This window comes from Leuciscus leuciscus (genome assembly GCF_965113295.1).
Source record: "Leuciscus leuciscus genome assembly, chromosome: 19".
NCBI lineage: Eukaryota > Metazoa > Chordata > Actinopteri > Cypriniformes > Leuciscidae > Leuciscus > Leuciscus leuciscus.
Genome location: NC_138743.1, coordinates 3,659,321 through 3,682,941, shown reverse-complemented (window position 1 = coordinate 3,682,941; position 23,621 = coordinate 3,659,321). Strand labels below are relative to the sequence as shown.

General features: G+C 36.9%; 1 protein-coding gene and 1 long non-coding RNA gene across 3 annotated transcripts in view; one reads left to right on the top strand and one right to left on the bottom strand.

Moving 5' to 3' along the window:
• Positions 1-8,078, top strand: part of LOC309482145 — a 241,987-nt gene extending 233,909 nt beyond the window's left edge. The window contains exons 2-3 of the long non-coding RNA XR_014200230.1: positions 784-6,188; positions 7,303-8,078. This is a non-coding gene — a long non-coding RNA (uncharacterized lncRNA). The remainder of the gene's footprint in view (positions 1-783; positions 6,189-7,302) is intronic.
• The window catches only part of disp1 (dispatched homolog 1), a 69,748-nt gene that overhangs the window by 13,936 nt on the left and 32,191 nt on the right, over positions 1-23,621 (bottom strand). Inside the window, exons 1-2 of one of the 2 annotated variants that reach the window (XM_082147124.1) lie at positions 19,191-19,868; positions 9,411-9,867 (exon numbers count right to left, since the gene is read on the bottom strand). In XM_082147124.1, the coding sequence (XP_082003250.1) occupies positions 9,411-9,853 (443 nt within the window). In that variant the 5' untranslated portion in view covers positions 9,854-9,867; positions 19,191-19,868. Of the gene's footprint in view, positions 1-9,410; positions 9,868-19,190; positions 19,869-23,621 lie in introns of those variants that run through there. The other variant, XM_082147125.1, reaches the window with a different exon arrangement.

The window sequence follows — 23,621 nt, the reverse complement described above, 5'->3', positions numbered from 1 at the left end:
TTGAGTTAGCAAAAACACACCGTTTTGTGTCTGTCGCTTTAAATGCAATTGAGCTGCTGCTCCCGGCACAGAGGGCGGAGCTTCAACAACTTGCACTCACACAGACATGCACTAACAATTTAAAAAACGTAACCTTTTATGTTCAAACTGGAGTCAGACAATGATGGAGAGACTCAAGAAGAAGTGACAACATGTAGAAGCAACAGGACATTTCTGAATGGTTAGTTGATGAATTTATGTAGCTTATGTGTAGTTATCTTCTAGTCACTGATTAGCATATTCTGTCATGATAATCTATAATTCGTGTTCTGGGGGCGGGGTTTATGTAAATTCTAGGGTTGATGATGTCACTAACCTGGGAGGAATGTGGTGTAGTCTCTACCAGCCGTTTGTTGTAGTCCTTAAAAAGCGATTTCTTTAAAAGCAAATATCTCCCTTTGCTTTGAACTTTGAGCGTTGTAACTTTGCAGATGTTGTTTATGCTCAAACAGCAACATTACACACTAACTAAAGTTAGAAAAGTCAAATCATAATCAACCACCCCTTTAAATGCAACATAACACTAAGCAGTGTGTGTTTGATTCACTAAAACAAAATGGCTCACTGTATGTTTTGAATTTATTAAAAATAATTGACTTTTGGAATCGAATTACACTATTCTGTTCCGCTATTTATGAAAACGGAACTCTAAAAAAAAAATGTAAAAGATGAATTATTAAAGTTAATGACTTAATACAGATTACCAAAACCACTTCTCAATACAGGAATAAAACAGCACAGTAGGAGATTCTGAACTCCTGAAACGCCTCCATTGTAGTCTTGAGTTTCTTCCGGGAACAAACACGTCACAATATTCCTCATTATAATAATTAATACGCAGAATAAAGGGGCGGGGCCTGGTTGAGTTAGTTAGTAGTGTGTTGAAACTGGCGGTTATGATTAGGGGCGGGACATTTCCCAAACACACTCGAAGCGCTCGACCAATCACAACACACTGATCCAGCCGACCAATCAGAGCACAGTGTGCTTTTCAGAAGGAGGAGCTTCATAGAGACAGGAAGTAAACAGAGCGTTACTGACAGACTGGGAAGAGAGGAGCTCCAACAATGGAGAATATGGGGAAAATAATCAACATTCAAGCATGAAAACCTGTTCTAGTAGAGCACAAAACATCAAGACTTTGAAAAAAAAGAGCATAATAGTTCCTATTTAAAGCCTCAAGAATCATTTCATTCAACTCTTAAGAGTGTGTGAACAGCAACATAGACTCTGCTTTAATATCAAGCATGTCTAGACATGGGCCAAACTCATTTAGCAAGCGCACCGCAGGCAGAGTTCTCTGTTTGCGTACAACATCCAGATGCAGCTTCAGCAAAACATCAGACAGGCAATCCTGCAAAACATCACTTTTACCAAAGCTTAATTGAGATTTCAAAGGCTTGGGATTGATTCTCTCACTAAATTCAGGTTCGTTCGTTTTTGTTTTTTTCAGGCCACAGGATCTAAGAAAGAAAGTTCACGACCCCAGACGCAAAGCCAGACAGGACTGGTGTATTTCCCATGAGTCTTAGCAACACAACACTCGGGGAAAACAACAACGTCACAAGCTCTGCTTAGAAGAGGGTGTGCGATTGGAGGTAGAAAGAAGGTTTTGAGTGTGAATGAGACAGGAAAACTCGACCGGGAAGAGAGGAAATGAAAGGAGAAGGCAGGAAATTTGCAGAGACAGGTGAGATAGCGAGACTTTGAGAGATTTCAAGACAGATAGATGGATTTCTATGGAAAATTCCTAACTGGAACATTTAATGGAAATGAAACTGAAATCTTGGCATGGTTAAGTGCAATTAAATAATGGCAGAGGTTGAATTAAATAAATACATGCGCGGTGTGTTTCACGGTGAAGAACGGCACTGTGTTCTCTTACACGCGAGCATCTCATGATCCGTTGTGTGTTCAGCGTCTCGGTTCACAATAAATTTTTGCTCCAGACAAACTTATCTTTGCATTTGAGTTTGAGACACTTATAATGTGCATCTTCCCAAATTTGGAATCAAAATAAAACTTGATGGTTTAAAGTTTGAAAATGAATAATAATAATATTTAAATTATTATATATAATATATAATATTTTCTTAAATAGCCATTTTTTATTTTATTTTACAGTGCAATATTACAATAGTGATATATCTTTTTTTTTTCTTTTTTTTTACATTTAGGATTATTAATGGGAAGCAGCTTTGAAACAATCTGTATTTTAAAAATACTGTAAATTTGACTTTAGTAGTAGTGTATAAAAATATATTTTAATAATAAAACAATATAACAATTATATAACTTTCTTATAAATAGATATAATTATAAATTATATAAATTATCATCATCATATAGTTTTGATATATAAATCACAACGTTTTTGGACAAATTTTGCAGCCATAGAAACAAGCAAACCTGTTTGTTTTTTTTAATCACTTTTAAAAAAGAAGAAAAGAAAAGAAAAAAAATTCACAATTTTTTAAATGAAATTCTTGAAGAAAATAGTTCTGAAAATGTCTGGTGGATTCTGATTGGCTGTCATGGCTTTTATCATTCATCAGCTAAAAAAAAAAAATTGTTCTGAAAGTGATTTTAACTGTATTGTTTCTGTGCGGTTATCGTTATAGTTGTAGTCTGAACTCTGCTATTCTTTTATATTTTTTGAACTATATCTTTATCAAGCTTTTAATGTAGTTTATGTGTCTATGTGGTGTTTTTAATATGCTTTAAGACAAACCATGCGTAACTTCATAAGTCGACAGCATTGCTGAGTATTTCCTCCTTAAAACTGCAGTGAACCAAAGACAGTCTCAAACACACGCTTTGAAATCGCTGGTGTTTCTGACGTCACAAACTACCTTATAACCAATCAGATCAACGTGTGATCGTCCACCAGTGGATCTCTGAGCTGAGTGAGTGAGTGGAGGCGGGGCTCATTTGCATATTCATAGAATCACGTATACTAAATGAGGCAAGGGTGTCGAGTTACATTCAAGATATTTTAAGGCATGAAGAAAACAAATTTAAATATGTAATTTTAGTGATTAAAGATGAGTTTTAAGGGATACAATTATTGACTACAGGGGGACTTTAATAGTTATCGTCCTTGGTGTGAACGGGCCTTTAACAGGACTTAAACATGAAAATTACAACTTCATTTTCTACCATAAAGCAGATCTCCAGTGTGTTCACTGAGGTCATCTTATCTCGACGCACTGAACAGAAGAAATGTTTGGCAAGCTCTTTGAACTCCTTAAAACAAACTCCACAAGAACTTCGCTTTGGCCTGATTTAGTTAGAAATAAAGATCACCAGTTAGTTCTTCGATTTCGCTTGAAGTAGAGCCTTAAAACGGCACATCCAGGATGAAAACTGTACGTGCTGCGACGGTTCCTTGTGAAACATTTTTGAATAAAGCCCCGATTTATTAGAAGTGGACCAAAAATGTTCAAGGGCAATTGCTGCAAGGATCTTCTCTTTGATCGGGATAATAATAACTGCACCTGTAGCGTTAGCATCAAATACAAGACGCTCCCAGATCGACTTAATGCATTCCAGCTGTTCCCTCACCCTTCTACAAGGCTTCAATCTGTTTAGTAAACGAGAATAAGCAAGCTAGACATCGGCCTAATTTGAGGTTATGACTGGGTCCTGCTTGCTCCGTGTCTTTGATCATGGTTTATGGGATCAGGTGGGCTTTGATCTTCACTTGGGCATCTTCACCGGCTCTACGGGTTCCTCACGCACCCGGACCAAGTTAGACACGAAACGACCTGAGATGCATCAACAGAAAATGTTTTATTCATGCTTATTCATGTTCGCATGCAGCTCAGACCTCACATTAAATGCAAAACAACATTCAAAGATCTCAAAACCTCTTAACATTGAAGAGAACCTGACAAGACCTCTTTAAAAGTAGCTTTAATAGCTCCACAAACCAGACCCAAAACTTTGACATTTATGCATACACTGAATAATGGAATAAAAATGCTTATGGCACCATTTCGCAAAAAAAAACCATTTCGCACTTGGTGTTAAAGTGCAATCGAGCTGCCAACAGTAATGTTGAAGCAAGTGGACTGGATCACGAGCACCGAGGGGGTTTGGAAACCCTGGTTCTGCTCGACTGCTTGTGTTTCTGAGCAAACTTTAGAGCTAAAGCGAGGCCGGTTCGGGATTAAACGCTTAAACACGTGTTTGTGTATAAATCTTTCCAGGCCTGTGACACATTCAAAAAACAAATGTAGCATTAATACAGCATTTAAGCGCTTAACTCAACTTCCCAAAACAGCAGAAGAAGAAGAAGTGTAGCCTAAGGCTGGACACAAATTAATTTTATATAACGATATATTAAAGATGAGTTTGCTGAACAACACTTTCAATAAGTGTATTAACGTAATAATTGCTGTTTTGTAACTCGTATGAGAGTAAGGCTGGGCAATATGGATAAAAAAAAAAATATCGCAATAAAAACTTTCATGTCAGTCAATATCGATAATTATCACGATAAATTTCAAATCATTATTTCTTTGGTAAAAGCCGTGGAATCAGAACATGACAAACACTTGCCAAACATTTCACAAATTAGTATAACATTTTGTCTCTTAGAAATGCACATTTGCTTGAGTTGAGAATGATGCATATGTTAAAAAAAATTACAAAAACAGTAACATTTGTAATACAATTGCGATAATTAGAGATTTGAGAAAAAGTAACGCAAAAGTAACAACTTTTTTTTTTTTTTTCGTAAAAAGTAACTAAGTAGTCTATCACAATTACTTCCTTTTTAATGATTTTAGAGTTCAATTCATCTGCGAATCAGTTTAATCTGTCCATTTCAGTGATTATATATCACTGTAATATTGTGAAATATTATTACGGTTTAAAATAAGTGTTTTCTATGTGAATATACAGTAAAGTGTAATTTATTCCTGTGATCAAAGCTGTATTTTCAGCATCATTACTCCAGTCTTCAGTGTCACATGATCCTTCACAAATCATTCTAATATGATGATTTGATGAACAAAAAGCATTTATGATTATTATCAATGTTGAAAACAGTTGTGTAAAAAAAAATACAGGATTCTTTGATGAATAGAAAGTTCATTTATCTGTCATAGAAAGCTTTTGTAACATTATACACTACAGTTTTTTATGGGGGGGGGGATAAAAGAAATCAATACTTTTATTCAGCAAAGATGCATTAATTTGATCAAAAGTTACATTAAAAACATTTATAACATTACAAAAGATTCTATTTCAAATAAATGAAATATAACTTTCTATTCATCAAAGAATCCTGAAATAAAATTGTCCACAACTGTTTTCAACATTGATAATAATGAATGAATGTTTTTTGAGCATCGAATTAGCATATTAGAATGATTTCCGTATGCATTTCAGTCTAGTTGAGAATTTGCTTGCATTCAGTGATCAGATAAAATGCAGATGTCAGACTCAGAGTTCAAGTTCAGAAGATTGAGAGACATGAGCTAAACAGTTGTTGTTCCTGATAACATGTAAAGGCTTCTCAAAACGACACCATGAAATTGAGAACACAAAGATCATTTTCAGGCTAGCTGGCTGGTCGGGGCTTGCAGCTGTCACACACACACACACACACACACACACACACACACACACACACACACACACACACACACACACACACAGGCTGTCCTGCAACAAAGACCTGGAAGCTTCATGTGATTCTTTCAACATTGGGACGAACTGATCAAAGTTTCCGTTTCTGACGTTGATTAAACATCTTCCTGAAAAGGAGCTGAACTATAGCAGACTGAAGCATCTGTTGACTTACGCAGTCTCACCCAGACACGACAGGACAAGTTTCCTCCGTTAAGCATTGCTTCTGTCCTCAGTCAAAGTGGTAATGCTGACAAAATCAGCCAATCAGAACATATCTGACAAACTGAATGTCATTTGCTCATCCCGATCTCACACTCGCAGCGTCGCACCTGGCAGGACCTCGGGTCAGGTAAACGAAGCGTGTCGGGAAGGGTCAAACATGTGACGTGACCCCAGATGGCTACATGTCAGCTCCCTCTTTCTCAGTCAACAAAAACCATCAATCATTCCCTCGGGAAGATCCGCTGCCGTCAGTCTCGCTGCATCATTCATTCCTGGAAGATCTGCAGGTACTTTGACAGTTAGAGAGGCACAATATGTTTCGCCCAAACCATTGTGGTTACGGGCAATTATTATTATTATTGACAAATTTATCAGCTTGAGATGTTAACGGCAAAGCTGATAATCTCAACAAGCTCAAAAATAAATGTGTCTATTACTAAAACATGTAATTATGACTGAATGGCAGAGATAATATTATTTTTTACATGTTATAAATAATATATTTATAAATATATATTTACGCCACTATCCAATGTTCATAAAAGCTTATTTGTGTGTATGTATACAGTGGGGAGAACAGGTGCAGTTAATACAGGTAATGAGTGGAGAACAGGAGGGCTTCTTAAAGAAAAACTAACAGGTCTGTGAGAGCCGGTATTCTTACTGGTTGGTAGGTGATCAAATACTTATGTCATGCAATAAAATGCAAATTATTATTTAAAAATCATACAATGTGATTTTCTGGATTTTTGTTTTAGATTCCGTCACTCACAGTTGAAGAGTACCTATGATAAAAATTACAGACTTCTACATGCTTTGTAAGTGGGAAAACCTGCAAAATCGGCAGTGTATCAAATACTTGTTCTCCCCACTGTGGCATATGTGTGTGTATACATACACACACACACACACACACACACACACACACACACACACACACACACACACACACACACACACACACACACACACACACACGTCATATGCCATGATTTAATGTCAGTAGAAGTTTTTTTAAAAATCTAATCTAAAAAAGATATAATTGGTAAATAAGTAAACATTGATACTAAATCAGCATATATGAATGATTTTTGAAGGATCATGTGACACTGAAGACAATGAAATGATGCAAAAAATTCAGCTTTGATCACAGGACTAAATTATTTTTGAAAGTGTATTACAATACAAAAACTAATATTTTTAAAATATTAATGTTTTGTTCTGCATTTTTTATAAAATAAATGCTGCCTTGAGCATAAGAGACTTCTAAACTTCAACATTAAAAATAACATTTTGAACTTTAACATTTAAAACATTAAAAATATTAAAAATAGTAATGTTTTCAAAAAAAATAAACAAGCAAATAAAAAATAAAAAAATAAAAACGTATTTACATCCTAGGCTCCATGTGAGGATAAATAAAGCTCAGAATGCTTCCAGCCTCCACAGATCTTTCTCATGTGCTTCCAGTCAAACATCACGACAGCACAATAAACTGCTCAAAAACAGAAATCAGTGACGCTTCCCAGATCCAAGAAGCCTCAGATGCATCGCACACAGAGACGGCGTGTGGACACTGATGGCTGATGGAGAATCATGGCTGCATCATCGTCAATTATCCTCAACTTACGTATTTATTAATTCTTACATATACTGTAGTATGGACTTGTTTTTTAGGTATCCACTTGTAGTGGATTATAATTAATATGTATTTTTTGCACATTGTGTTATTTATTTAATGCATGACGTTTTATGTATATTGTTTACGTGACTCTTCCCGGCCTCGTTAATTCCCCCTTGGGGACAAATAAAGTGTTTCGAAATTGAAATTGAAATCCTGCAGAAATAGACCAAAAAGATGTTGATTACAGTGCAAAAGACCCATGGTTCCTCTTCATCATCTTCATCTCTGACTGTCTAAAGCAACATGCCTCAATCAAGTCCAGACCAATACAGCTGTAAATAAGCACATCTTTATGTGTCCTAAATCCTACTTCCACACGCCTTTACACTACAGTTCAAAAGTGTTATTCAGCAAGGACGCATTAAATTGATCAATAAAGACATTTATAATGTTACAAAATATTTATGTCAAGTAAATGCTGTACGTTTGAATGTTCTATTCATTAAAGAAACCTGAAAAATAAAATGCATCACTGTTTCCACAAAAATATGACTGTTTTTAACATCGATAATAATCAGAAATGTTTCTTGAATTCTGTTTTTCAGCTTCAGAATCATGAATATTGTTACTCTGGTGTCTCTATTGTCCTGTGCTTTGGGTTTCCAGCACTAAGTCCAAGCCTATTCATTTACACACACAATGTAAAACCAAATTAACATTTTAATCAACAGTAATTATTTTTGTGTTAACTTTTCACCAAATGTCTTGGAGAATCACAATAACATCGTATCATGAGTTCAGTATTGCGATATGTATCGAATCGTGGCACGAGGATATCATTACACCCCTGATGAACACCAATGATCTGGTTTTTATGTAATAAGTTGTTTTTCACACCAAGTATAGGACTTTGGCTAAAAGAAATGGTAACAAATCTGTCAATGGAAAAGATAACTTAGATTTTTAAGGGATAAATATACAGTTTATGATTGAGTTTGTGGACCTTTCAGATCGTTTTTAAAAAGTGGAGGAGTTGGAAAGGTGTTAAAGGGGTGGTTGATTATGATTTGACTTTTCTAACTGTAGTTAGTGTGTAATGTTGCTGTTTGAGCATAAACAACATCTGCAAAGTTACGACGCTCAAAGTTCAAAGCAAAGGGAGATATTTGCTTTTAAAGAAATCACTTTTTAAGGACTACAACAAACGGCTGGTAGAGACTACACCACATTCCTCCCGGGTTAGTGACATCACCAACCCTAGAATTTACATAAACCCCGCCCCCTGAACACGAATTATAGATTATCATGACAGAATATGCTAATTAGTGACTAGAAGATAACTACACATCAGCTACATAAATTCATCAACTAACCATTCAGAAATGTCCTGTTGCTTCTACATGTTGTCACTTCTTCTCGAGTCTCTCCATCTTTGTCTGACTCCGGTTTGGACATAAAAGGCTAAAAGTTTTTGAAATTTTCAGTGCATGTCTGTATGAGTGCAAGCTGTTGTAGCTCCGCCCCCTGTGCCGGAAGCAGCAGCTCATTTGCATTTAAAGGAACAGACACAAAACGGTGCGTTTTTGCTCACCCTCAAAAAGTGACAATTTTAACATGCTATATAAAAATATCTGTGGGGTATTTTGAGCTAAAACTTCACATACACACTCTGGGGACATTAGAGACTTATTTTACATCTTGTGAAAAGGGCATTACACCAGCCCTTTAAGAGAAGACTAAGAAAAGAGGTGGTATTGAATATCAATGTAAAATACTGTGAGGCTTTTTTCTTCTATGTTACATGGATGTGTTAAGTTAAAATGTAATACGTTTTTTTTTTTTTTTAAGTAGTTTTCCCCAAATGCAGTGCAGAAGAGATGCTCACCTCAGTGTGGCCATGTTGGGCTGGTTCTGGAGATGCTCCTGCCAGTGATGCTGCATGCAGAAACAGCGCACGCCCTGCACACAGCAGGAGCCCATGTGGGCACTCTGGAAGAGAGCGAGGTCCTGCGGGGTCCCGTTACAGCACACGGCAGGCCGAGGCGAGCAGTAAACGCAACACGCGGGAGGCAGGGAGTTGGGCAACAGAACGGCCAACCTCTGAGAGTCATGTGACGAGGACGAGGAGTTCGGTGAAGATGGACGTGCGCTTCCGTTGGCTTTGAGTCCGCCGTTCTGGCTCGACCGGGTCTGGTCATCGGGGTGTGTGGACGCCGACACTCCTTGGTCCTGGTCCGGGTCTTCATTGGCATTAGTGGCAGGGAAACCTGTGGAGGATCCGCCGTTGCTGAGGGGTCGGAGGTCGGGGAAGCCCTCGCTCAGGGCCATGATCCTTCCTGAATCTGCAGATAAACACACAATCACGGTCACTCATGCACAGATACACACACCATAACACTTTTTAGTGTAACTAACTACCGCTTTAGTGAGGCAGAAGCCTTTGAATAAGTGTGGAAACCTGCGTTATTTTAGTAGCACTGAGATACTATTATAGTTATTCTGAATTAGAATTTTAGATTTTTTTTTTCCTTTTTATTCGTTTTTTTTATGTCTTTAGCTTTTATTCATTTTTATTTTATTATTTATTATTCATCATTCAATATCCTTAATTATTCACATAATGAGTGAATCATTAGATGGATTCAAAACAATAACTCAGGAGTTCGAGACTGAATCATTAATAAGACCGACTCAGAGTCAGTTGTTCATTTTATATTTTAGAGCATCAAATTGAACTAAATGAAAATGAGAAATGTTGCCTTGAAATTAAATGTTTTTTTGTACGTTTTTTTTCCTTCAATTTATTTTAGTTCAAATTTATTTTATTTCAATTCAAGTTTTTTTTTTTTATACATTTTTATAAATTTGATTTATGTTTTTTTTTTTTTTTACTATAATGATGCTGGTGAAAACATAAGAAATATAATTTAGGTTCCACTTAAAATATTTTGCTGTTATTAACTCATTTTCATTTAATTCATTAATGGGAATCAATTAGATTGATTAAAACTCAGGAGTTCGAGACTGAATCATTAAAAAGAATCGACTCAGTTGTTCACAAATCTTTTTGACAGCCTTGATTCTCAAAGTATTTTGCTCATTTATTTATTTTTCATTAAAAAGTTTTACCCAAACCAACCAACTCAAAAAAAAATTGATTGGAAAATTAGAACATGCATTATTTAAATAATTAAAAGATTTAATAATTATTTTATTAACATGCTTTACGCCATAAAAAAAAAAAAAGGAAACTGAAACACTTGACAGTTTCTACAGGAGGATTTAAGTCAGTCTAAAAGTTATTGCTAAAATAAATTCTCTCCATGAAGAAACTAAATGGGATTCATAGTTCCAGTACATTGTGGTTTGTTATTATAAATGAATCTCAGGGAAATCATTTGGTTGCAGCATTTAAAAAAAAAAGAAAAAAACCACTTCAGACAGCAAACCGGTTCTCGTTACATTACCAACGCTAGAGGAACATCAGGAAGAATGGCTTAGTGAACAAAGTGAATTTCAAAGGCGCTGTCTGATTGAAAAGAACAGGTTCAAACACATTGGACAGACAGCAGAGAGTCTACGTTTCATGGTATGCTTGAATTTCAGCCCCCATGGCCAGGAAACTGTTGCAGAGGAATGACATGGGCCGATATTAAATGTTGCATTGGATGTTTTAAAGTTCACGCCATGCATATCACTGTAAAATAAGACCCAAGCGTATTAACTCAGGTAAACGCACAGTTGTGATACTGGAACTTTGCCCAGACTCACACACACACACTCACACACACACACTGACGCCATGGTCAACGCTTTCTGTGAAGTAAATCACCCACGTTCTTCCGTGACAGGTGGAGACCTGCAAGACTCCATCGGAAACTGAAGATCGTCTCAAAAACCTCAGGGCGAAACTTTGCAAGAAACACCCTACTACGCGCATCCAAAATAAGTGCATGAAAGATCTCATTTGATGCAGTGGTGAGCAGGTTTCCCCTCGGACTGTCCTGTGTGTGTGTGTGCTGTAAACACAGGGTCCAAAATACCTTCTCACACCAACAAATCTGGTTGTGTTCGCAGTTGAACCGCATCCATTTAAAAAGCAGGCAGATAGAGAGAGCTTTCTGAAAAGGGAAACCCGAGGGAGGGAGAACAGATGCAGCACTATGTGTGAACGCTCAGTGCGATGATCAGGGGTGTACAGGACGCTTTTTACTCACACTTTACGCAGCACTTATCCTACAAGCTGTAGGATTAAATTGAGATTTATACATAATAAATAAGCTTTCCATTGATGTATGATTTGTTAGGATAGGACAATATTCGGACGAGATACAACTATTAGAAAATCTGGAATCTGAGGGTGCAAAACATTGAGAAAATCTACTTTAAAGTTGTTCATTTATGTTCATGATTGTGCAGCATTCACTCACAAAAATAAATGTTTTATATATTTACGGTAGGAAATTTACAAAATATCTTCATGGAACATGATCTTTACTTAATATCCTAATGATTTTTGGCATAAAAGAAAAATCGATAATTTTGACCCATACAATGTATTGTTGGCTATTGCCACAAATATACCCGTGCGACATGTGACTGGTTTTGTGATCCATGTTTTTGTACATGTGGATGCGTCACATGTACAATAACACTATTTGTTCACTGTAGAAATGAAATCGGTTCATCTTTGTCAAAGCAGTATTTTATTTTATTAACATTAATGACAACGTGCAGCAGGAATATTAGGCTGCTGTCACTTTAAGACCGAATGCATGGACAGAATATACATCCGGTTTCTTTCTCAACTGTTCACTTGTGACATACACGAGAGAATTCTGGCCAAGACGGGAATTTTGACATAATTTTGTGCGTATTTGTCCGTTCAAGCGCAAGTAAACGCAAAAGAGGAATAAACTCGGTGTTCGAGCGATGTCTAAAACGCGCCTCTCTCTTTCTCTCTCTCTGAGTCATAATTTTCGCCACTACTTGTGCGTTTAAAAACATCTGAATGTGTAAACTGGCAAGACAAAACACTTCCAATTGATAAACTTTCACTCTATGATGGATAAATCACTCATGCATGTCATATCGTGTGGCCTGGTCCATAAGGATCATGGATCAACTGCGATCCATTCCACCCCTAATAATTAATGAACACACTTATAACCCTATGGAAACTTGTTTATGCCACAGAATAAAATAAAAGATATAAAATCAGAATTGCGAGATATAAAGTCAGAATTGCGAGATATAAAGTCAGAATTGCGTGTTATAAAGTCAGAATTGCGAGATATAAAGTCAGAATTGCGTGTTATAAAGTTACAAAGTCAGAATTGCGTGTTATAAAGTCAGAATTGCGTGTTATAAAGTCAGAATTGCGTGTTATAAAGTCAGAATTGCGTGTTATAAAGTCAGAATTGCGTGTTATAAAGTCAGAATTGCGTGTTATAAAGTCAGAATTGCGTGATATAAAGTCAGAATTGCGTGATATAAAGTCAGAATTGCGAGATAAAGTCAGAATTGCGTGATATAAAGTCAGAATTGCGTGATATAAAGTCAGAATTGCGAGATAAAGTCAGAATTGCGTGATATAAAGTCAGAATTGCGTGTTATAAAGTCAGAATTGCGTGATATAGTCAGAATTGCGTGATATAAAGTCAGAATTGCGAGATATAAAGTCAGAATTGCGTGTTATAAATAGGGATGGGTACCGAAACCCGGTATTAAACGGGCCCCGGTGCTGAATTTTGAAAGACCGCTGGATCGTTAAGCTCGGACGTTATCGGTTCTGCTGTCGGTACTGGAGAAATTATGAAAGTAGCCTACACGTGCTATTTATTATTGCTATTAAGAAATTATTATCTTGCGAATATATATTGAACCATTTGTCTGTGATGCATTTTTGCTAAAGAGAGAGAGAGAGAGAGAGAGTGTGTGTGTGTGAGAGAGAGAGCGAGAGCGAGCGATCTTTCACGCAAAGCCACGGCGCGCGCAACACAACAGCCCTGCTTAATGAGTGACGATGAGGACAGAACATTCAAAAGGTTACACTTTAGATCTTTGATATTAAACTAATTTTATTTTAGATTTAGATTTTGGCTTCCAATGATTATAAAAAAGAAGATATTTGAGGTGTAACCATTAAAAACTAATAACTAAGCCACATTCTCTCCAGCGCAACTTCCTTCCCTTCACAGAGCGATGCGCTGTCATTTCTCCCTAAAACCCAAAAGTAACGTCAGAATCTGCACGATCGGTGATTGTTGTAAAATGTAGTCTATACTGTTGCTAAACTGCGGGACGCGTTTGATAATAAAAGGCTATTAAAAGTACCAAAATTGACGCAATAAGCCTGTTTTATGCTTCTGCGTCGAATCGACGGCGTACCCCCGCGGACCCCTCTGCGTCGACGCGAACCTCGACGCGACCCCTCCGCCGTAGCTTGACGTGCACCTCCAAAAAATTGTAACTACGCGTCGCGGTGACGCAGACCGCAGGGGCTGTGATTGGTCAGATTATACATCATTTCCGGAATAAAATATATTAAAATAGAAAACAGTCATTTTAAATTGTCATAAAATATGTTTTGTTTTATTGTTTTTTATATACTAAACACAGCCTTGGTGAGCAGAAGAGACTTCTTTTAAAAACATTAAAAATCTTACCGATCTAAAACTTTTGACCGGTAGTGTATATGTATATATTTATATATATTCTTTTCTTTTTTTGTTGTTGCTAGAAATAAACTTCAATCAATCAAATCAATGTTTGTTTTGGAAAAAAGTTTGTTGTTTATTTACAATACAATGTTCACGGGTACATCATGGATATCAAGTAATTAACCAAGTCTGCCACGGGACACTACATTATCCTGCCATGGCACCGTGGTCGAACCCATTTTGTAGCCCAACCCGGTGATCTGTTGGTTTGCACCCGAAGATAAAATCTTTAAAGTCACTGCCAGTCTCTGAGCGAGGTCAATAGGCATACTGTGTGTAGTCTGATGCTGTATTAACGGCTTTAAACGATGAACAAGATCGTCAAATCGACCTTTCGACATCCGAAAATACTTAAAGTGCATTTCTTCGTCCAAGTCCCTCAGCGGTCGAACAACCGTAACAAATTCGCCAATCCTTCCCCTGTCTTCGTGCACTGGTCGTACAGACCACCTTCGCTGACGTCTTCTTTTTCTTCTACGATTAAACATTTGCAATAAAATCGTTTGTTGTTCAACGTTGATTAGCTCCAGCTGCGACAACACTCTCTCTCTTTCGCTCGCCATTGTCGGAAATGAAAAAGCGGAACCGGCGCATGGAACCAAAACAAACTAGGAAAGAGATTCGCGAACCACACCACCCCCCTAGCGTTCTGGCGGTGAAATGCACCGCGATGCAACGCAACCCGACGCAGAACCATAAAACGGTCACGACGCCGTTGGAGTGACGGCGTAGCTACGCCGTGGAGTTGACGCAGAAGCATAATGAGGGCTATAGACGCTGTTCCAAAATGCGGCGCACGCTCTGAAACACACCGCAACGAGACAAGCAACGTATATTTTGGGCTTCGTGTGCGCATCTAAACGATCAAATACACAAATATGTCAAAATGGCCGTCTTGGAGATTCACTTAAACAGTTTATTCACTTAAATACAGTTTATGTCTTAAATCGGCGTAAATAGTTGGGAGAAAATATGAGGCTTAATAATGATTAGATCTGCATTTGGTCTTAAAGAGGCAGCAGTCTAATAATCCTGCTGACGATTGCTCCATTAATGTGAATCAAACAACAAAAGGCAAAGAGAAAATCAGTCACAGCTCTTGAATGATATAAGCTTTAATCTATCTATGATAAACTATGCAGTGTTATTTTACATCTGACTATTTTACATCTTTACATCTGTATATAATTTGTATATTTGTTTTATTGTATACTTTTTTTTTTGTTTGACCATGTGTTTGTACTTTGTTTTTGGCGTCCTGTCTGTCTATATAAAAAACAAAAGCCTGCACCCTTCTGCATAACATACATGTTTTATTTGTTTTGTTAAAGCATTGCTTTTTCTTTTGCTATAGATATTTATTTTACATTTCAAAATATAAAGCAATATTAATTATGTTCTAAATTATTTTTCCCCCTTTTTTTAATATAACAAAAAGAACCGATAAGAATACCGTTAAAGTACCGGATCGATAAGGAGTATCGGTAAGAGTAGTAATACCGTTAAAACCTTAACGATACCCATCCCTAGTTATAAAGTCAGAATTGCGTGATATAAAGTCAGAATTGCGAGATATAAAGTCAGAATTGCATGTTATAAAGTCAGAATTGCGAGATATAAAGTCAGAATTGCGAGATATAAAGTCAGAATTGCGAGATATAAAGTCAGAATTGCGTGTTATAAAGTCAGAATTGCGTGATATAAAGTCAGAATTGCGAGATATAAAGTCAGAATTGCGTGTTATAAAGTCAGAATTGCGAGATATAAAGTCAGAATTGCGAGATATAAAGTCAGAATTGCGAGATATAAAGTCAGAATTGCGAGATATAAAGTCAGAATTGCGAGATATAAAGTCAGAATTGCGTGTTATAAAGTCAGAATTGCGTGTTATAAAGTCAGAATTGCGTGATATAAAGTCAGAATTGCGAGATATAAAGTCAGAATTGCGTGTTATAAAGTCAGAATTGCGTGTTATAAAGTCAGAATTGCGAGATATAAAGTCAGAATTGCGTGTTATAAAGTCAGAATTGCGTGTTATAAAGTCAGAATTGTGTGATATAAAGTCAGAATTGCGAGATATAAAGTCAGAATTGCGAGATATAAAGTCAGAATTGCGAGATATAAAGTCAGAATTGCGTGTTATAAAGTTATAAAGTCAGAATTGCGTGTTATAAAGTCAGAATTGCGTGTTATAAAGTCAGAATTGCGTGTTATAAAGTCAGAATTGCGTGTTATAAAGTCAGAATTGCGTGTTATAAAGTCAGAATTGCGTGTTATAAAGTCAGAATTGCGAGATATAAAGTCAGAATTGCGAGATATAAAGTCAGAATTGCGAGATATAAAGTCAGAATTGCCTTTGTTTTTTATTCTATGATGGAAAACAAGCTTCCACATGATTGCTATATTACCAGAGATGAAGAAAAATCCTATTCCAGTGAGTAAACGTGTCCCTGTCCACAAACATGCCAGAAATGTTGGTACTCAAAGGTGCTTCCCTCCACGATTTCTGCTGCGCCTCGTTTACTTTTTAAAGTTATAATGTGTAAACAATTATCTGCCTTCAAGGAATAAATATATATTCTGCTGGCCTAGACACAAACGGGAGATGGACAAATTAAAGCAACGATTATCTCTCAAAATGTGTCAAGAGAGAAATGTAAATTTTTCTATGTACATAATATACAGTATCCTCAAAAAGAATGTGGACACTTAAGTTTGTCCACTAGAGGGCGCTTGTTCAAATCAATAACAAAAGCGTAGCTCGATGGCGTAGCTCGTGACTGAGTGTTGAATCATGGGAGTTTTCAGCCGGGACTCAGTCAGTAATTACGTTCATCGGTAATCTAATGTATTAAAGTTTTATTAACGTTACTGAAATGAACGTTTTGGTCGATACCGATAAACAAGAATTCTTTATTTCTGAAAGCCGATAACCGATATATTGGCCGATAAATCTAAATCCAAATTTAATAAAAGTTTTGAGAGCCTGATTGCAAAAACAATAGTCTCAACATTAAAAGCCACGTCCCAAACACACAATCATATATAGTGTTCTCATTATAATTTTCCTTTTTTAAGTAATTACAATCATATTTCAAGCAATTCAAACCCATGATGTTGAACAGTGCGCATCTGAAGAGTCTCAGCTGGAGGAAATAATACATCATTTTTCGGCTTTAATTATGGTTAAAGTAAAACTGGAAATCGAGGGTAACGTGGAAATGACATCATTGACAGGTGACGCAATGACACGTGACGTCACACTGGTTAAAATGTATGATTTCTGTGGATTAAAACATTATTGGAAACATTTGGGATAAACTACACAAGTCAACAAAATAAATAACACTGTCCTAGTGGTTTTTGGATATTTCAATAAAAAATATTACACATTGCGCCTTTAAGTCACACGTATGAGTGTGTGAATGCCATTGCCTTAGATAATATAATGATCTGAATCAGTTTCCATCGTGTTTGAAGTCTCACTGACTTTAGTGATGTATGAAGTCGGTTCTCCTCAAGTTCACACAGGTGAGGAATCACAGCTGTAATTCATCACATTCACTATCAACAAAGTGACACAAAACTGACTGTCTTCATTTAACACTTGATGTATTGTTTTATCGATCCAAATCATACATGTGTATTTGTGCTGCTATCATTCTTAAAAAAAAAATCATTTTTCTGAGTGTGTGTTGATATTTTGTTATGTAATGCAATGATATATATATTCCAGTCAAAAGTTTGGAAACATTACTATTTTTTACGTAAAAAAAAAAAAAAGAAAAGTCTCTTATGCTCATCAAGCCTGCATTTATTTGATCAAAAATACAGAAAAAAACTGTAATATTGGGAAAAACTTAAAAATAATGGTTTTCTTATTTTAATAGACTTTAAAATATTATTTATTCCTGTGATCAAAGCTGAAATTTCCGCATCATTACTCCAGTCTTCAGTGTCACATGATCCTTCAGAAATCATTATAATATGCTGATTTATTATCAATGTTTAAAAGAGTTGTGATGTATAATATTTTTATAACCTGTGATACTTTTTTCAGGATTATTTTATGAATAATTATTTTTTTGAAGAACAACATAGAAATATTTTGTAACAATGTACACTACCGTTCAAAGAACGGACATTTTTTTCTTTCTTTTTTTGAATTTTCTTTATACTTTCATTCACCAAGGATGTGTTAAATTGATAAAGGGTGATAGTAAAGATTTATATTGTTAAAAAAGATTTTTATTTTGAATAAATGCTGTTCTTTTTATCTATGAATCCTGAAAAAAAAAAAAGTATCACAGGTTCCCAAAAAATATTAAGCAGCACAACTGTTTCCAACACTGATAATAACTGAGTATCAAGTCAGCATAATAGATATAATTTCTGAAGGATCATGTGACACTGGAGTAATGATGATGAAAATTCAGCTTTGATCACAGGAATATATTACATTTACAATATTTCTGTATTTTTGATCACATAAATGCAAGCTTGATGAGCATAAGAGACTTCTAAACTTTAAAAACATTAAAAATAGTACTGTTTCCAAACTTTTGACTGGTACTGTATACTGTATATAATTGCATCATGACGACCAACATTGAATAGGCACAACAAAAAAAAAAAAAGTAATACTGAACACTCAAACACGCACAAGACAGTTGTAGATAATTTTCTTTTTAACATAATTGACAGGATAAAAGCAGGACAAGCAGAAACCTGAAAAAAGCCACACTTTCATTCCTTTAATTAAACTAAAAGAAAGTAATTCATAGAACAACCCAAGAGAACTCATGATAGATAGATAGATAGATAGATAGATAGATAGATAGATAGATAGATAGATAGATAGATAGATAGATAGATAGATAGATAGATAGATAGATAATCATAACGGTTACACAAAAATAAAAGACAATTTTCTAGTCACTTACAGAGATTAGGACAGATCCCAGGTTTCCATTCCTTTCAGACTCAGAACTGATTTAAAAGAGCCTTTTGGTGAGACAGGCTAAGATGTTTTCATATATTATGTTCAGATATCTTTATCAGTCGCATTATCTTCAGCTCAAGCCCCAAACCGTGTCTCCAAACCGCGTTATTTACTTCTGGACTCGACAAACTTTTGCGCCACAAACATCCAAACAAACGGCGTCTGAAACTCCGTAAACAAACGTGAACTCTGCTTTAGAAGTTTCCGTTTTATGAGCGGAGACAGAATAATATTCCTCAATCACAATAAAACGCGGTAATCCTTTCGAAAGGAGCGAGTTATATCACGCGTTTGCTGAGAACAACGGAGCGCGTTCAAACACTCCATCTACGCGTCGCGACACAAACAAACTACAACGCCGCGCGTCCCCGTCCATAGAGCCTACAGCGCGAGCGACGGAGACCCTGACGTCAGCGGTCCGTTGGCCAATCAGAGCACTCGCATTATAATCATCGAAGGAGCTGCATTGATTATAATAAAGCGGTCTAGTATTGTCCAACACATGCAGTAAATGTGACATACGAGGCACAAATCTGTACCATGAAGATTTTCCTCGGAGCTTCAAATAAATCTCCAACACAGATCTCCATTTAAGGGACAAACACTGGGTTTCATTTGTTCCACAGACACACTAACTCAGGTGATGTAGCCTGTAATAGCCTAAAGCAGCTTACAACAAATACAATTATTTAATATTATGAAAAATATTTGGAATGGTTCCTGATATAAATTGACAACAGTAATATATGTTCTGCAAATTCAGGATGTGAGTGGTGATTTTTACAGGAGTTGGATTTTCTGAAACTGATGTTTCCAAGACAAGCCTGAAAAGTTGACAAAGGATGCTACAATTTCATTTATTTACAATATTTCACATTCACATCCCCCATTTTATGATTGATGGATGGATGGATGGATGGATGGATAGATGGATAGATAGATGGATAGATAGATGGATAGATAGATGGATAGATAGATGGATAGATAGATGGATAGATAGATGGATAGATAGATGGATAGATAGATGGATAGATAGATGGATAGATAGATGGATAGATAGATGGATAGATAGATGGATAGATAGATGGATAGATAGATGGATAGATAGATGGATAGATAGATGGATAGATAGATGGATAGATAGATGGATAGATAGATGGATAGATAGATGGATAGATAGATGGATAGATAGATGGATAGATAGATGGATAGATAGATGGATAGATAGATGGATAGATAGATGGATAGATAGATGGATAGATAGATGGATAGATAGATGGATAGATAGATGGATAGATAGATGGATAGATAGATGGATAGATAGATGGATAGATAGATGGATAGATAGATGGATAGATAGATGGATAGATAGATGGATAGATAGATGGATAGATAGATGGATAGATAGATGGATAGATAGATGGATAGATAGATGGATAGATAGATGGATAGATAGATGGATAGATAGATAGATGGATAGATAGATGGATAGATAGATGGATAGATAGATGGATAGATAGATGGATAGATAGATGGATAGATAGATGGATAGATAGATGGATAGATAGATGGATAGATAGATAGATGGATAGATAGATGGATAGATAGATGGATAGATAGATGGATAGATAGATGGATGGACAGACAGACGGATGGATGGATGGATGGATGGGATGGATGGATAGACAGATGGAAGGATGGATGGATGGACGGATGGACGGACGGACGGACAGACAGATGGATAGATGGATGGACAGATGGATAGACAGATGGATGGATGGACGGACTGACAGATTGATGGATGGATAGATTGATAGACGGATGGATGGATAGATGGATGGACGAATGAACGGATGGATGGATGATGGATGGATGGATGGATGGATGGATGGATGGATGGATGGATGGACGGACGGACGGATAGATGGGATGGTCGAACGAATGAACGGATGGATAGATGGATGGACGGACGGACGGACTGATGAACGGACAGATGGACGAAAGAACGAACAAAAAGATGAATGGATGGACGAACGAACGGATGGATGGACGGACAGACAGATGAAGAGAAACAGAGCGCCACACATCAGCCATCCCTCCTCCACATGTTCATGCTCAGCTGCAGGACTATGAGGGTCTGAGTGAAGATGCTCCACTGGAATAACACCAGCAGCTGAGCTTCAAAGAGAAGAGGGCACTGTAACTGGATCAACCATAATCAAAGCGCTCCGGGACAAGCCTCGATCGATCGCCAGCAGTTCATCAAAGCTGACAAGGTCAGCCAACAACACAGCGGGAGAGAAGGAAAAAAGAAGGGAAGAGAAAAGAAAATCACGGAAGGCTGAGGGTCACAGAGGAAGGGTGTGTTATGTTGTAGTCTGAGCCCTGGATAGTACCTTCTATTTCAAAAACAGTTTATTTTTAAGTCAGTCTATATTGAAAGTTGGCTTATACCACCTTTTCCAAGTGGAAAATATAACTTTTTAAACACAGATATACACCAATAATCAGTGAGAATAAAGCTCTGTTCCAAGCTGTCTTTCAAGGCATCAAAAATGCAAAATACAAAAGCTGTTCCACAAGCACTTTAGCAACTTTAATATATCCACAGCAGAGAAGGCAATCCCAGAATGCACTGCGATGAGCTCAGTGAAAAACAATTAGTCTAATTTAAGATGTAAGAGAAATTACAACTATAGATATATTTGATTCACTATGGAAAAGTATTGATGAAAATAGATTCCATTAAGTGCAGATGGACTTTATACCCAGGATGTTTGATCTATGCAGTATATTTGATCTTATATTACATTGGAATCGATTGGAATTACGTCTATTGCATGTTTCAGTTCTGCCATTTCATGCATTTTGCTGCCTATATAGATGGTTTCAAATCAGTTAAGTATTATGCATGTGTGTTTCACTGCGTGAGAACATGATGTGGCGTGAGAGAGGCGTGGCTTGTCGGACATAGCAACAGTAACTAAAGGGGGCGGGTCTTTGCGAACGGTCAATTGACCGAGTTTCTGAGTCAAAATTGCATAATCTGGCACAGTGACTATCGCAACAGACAAAAGTATTGTGTAGTCTGAACTCTACATACAGGGTTTGACTGATGTTTGGGAACACCTGCACTGGTGCATAGGTGCTCATGCTCATCCCTAATCTGCAACTCTCAACGAGAACTTGAACCCCGAATCGTCCGAGTTTCTCAGTGAATTCTTATGTGTCTGAGGTTTTTCCGAAACTCTAGGGGACCAAATCTCTCCGACGCCTCTCTGAACGGGACGGGTGAGTTCTGGCTGGTTCCTCCGGCCCTCTGAGTCCCACATGTGTTTTACTGCGCTGGAGAAAGATCAATACATGCTGACCAAATTATGGAGCAGATCAAAGAGAAACAGTTGGAAACTCTTGAGGACTTAAGTAAATATTTAGACATCTAATAAGAAAAGTATATTGACAGTAGCGTTTAATTTACTCAAAGCATTTGTATTAATCTTTGTTGTTTAGCAAGCATTAGTGCATCCAGCGGCAGGCGCAAGTTCATTCATATGCAGCCTTTTATTCTATGCTACAAAAATGTTGATCCATAAAAGCAGGGAGGGATGGGACTTTTGGCTGGAAATGAAATATAGGAGTGTGTTCCTGATTCCATGTGTTCCTGGTTCCTGTGTTCCATTCCTCATACAAGTGTTGCCCAACGGCTCTCAGGTGCGAACGAGAGCAACAACCCTGTTCTGTGAGACAAATGATCATTTCGTTTAGCTACATTTTGCGCAATATGGATAGATAGATAGATAGACAGAAAGATAGAAAGAACCACAGACTATCAGATAGAATGAAAGAACAATAGAAAGAATGATAGAACGATAGATAGAAAGAACGACAGACAGACAGATAGACAGATAGATAGACAGGCAGACAGACAGATAGATAGATAGAGAGAGATAGACAGAGAGATAGACAGACAGATAGACAGATAGATAGACAGACAGACAGACAGACAGACAGATAGAGAGATAGACAGACAGACAGATAGACAGACAGATAGATAGACAGACAGACAGACAGACAGACAGACAGAGAGATAGACAGACAGATAGACAGACAGACAGATAGAGAGATAGACAGACAGATAGACAGACAGACAGATAGAGAGATAGACAGACAGATAGACAGATAGATAGACAGACAGACGGAAAGATAGAGAGATAGACAGACAGATAGACAGACAGATAGACAGACAGATAGACAGACAGATAGATAGACAGACAGACAGACAGACAGACAGACAGAGAGATAGACAGACAGATAGAGAGATAGACAGGCAGACAGACAGACAGACAGACAGACAGATAGAGAGATAGGCAGA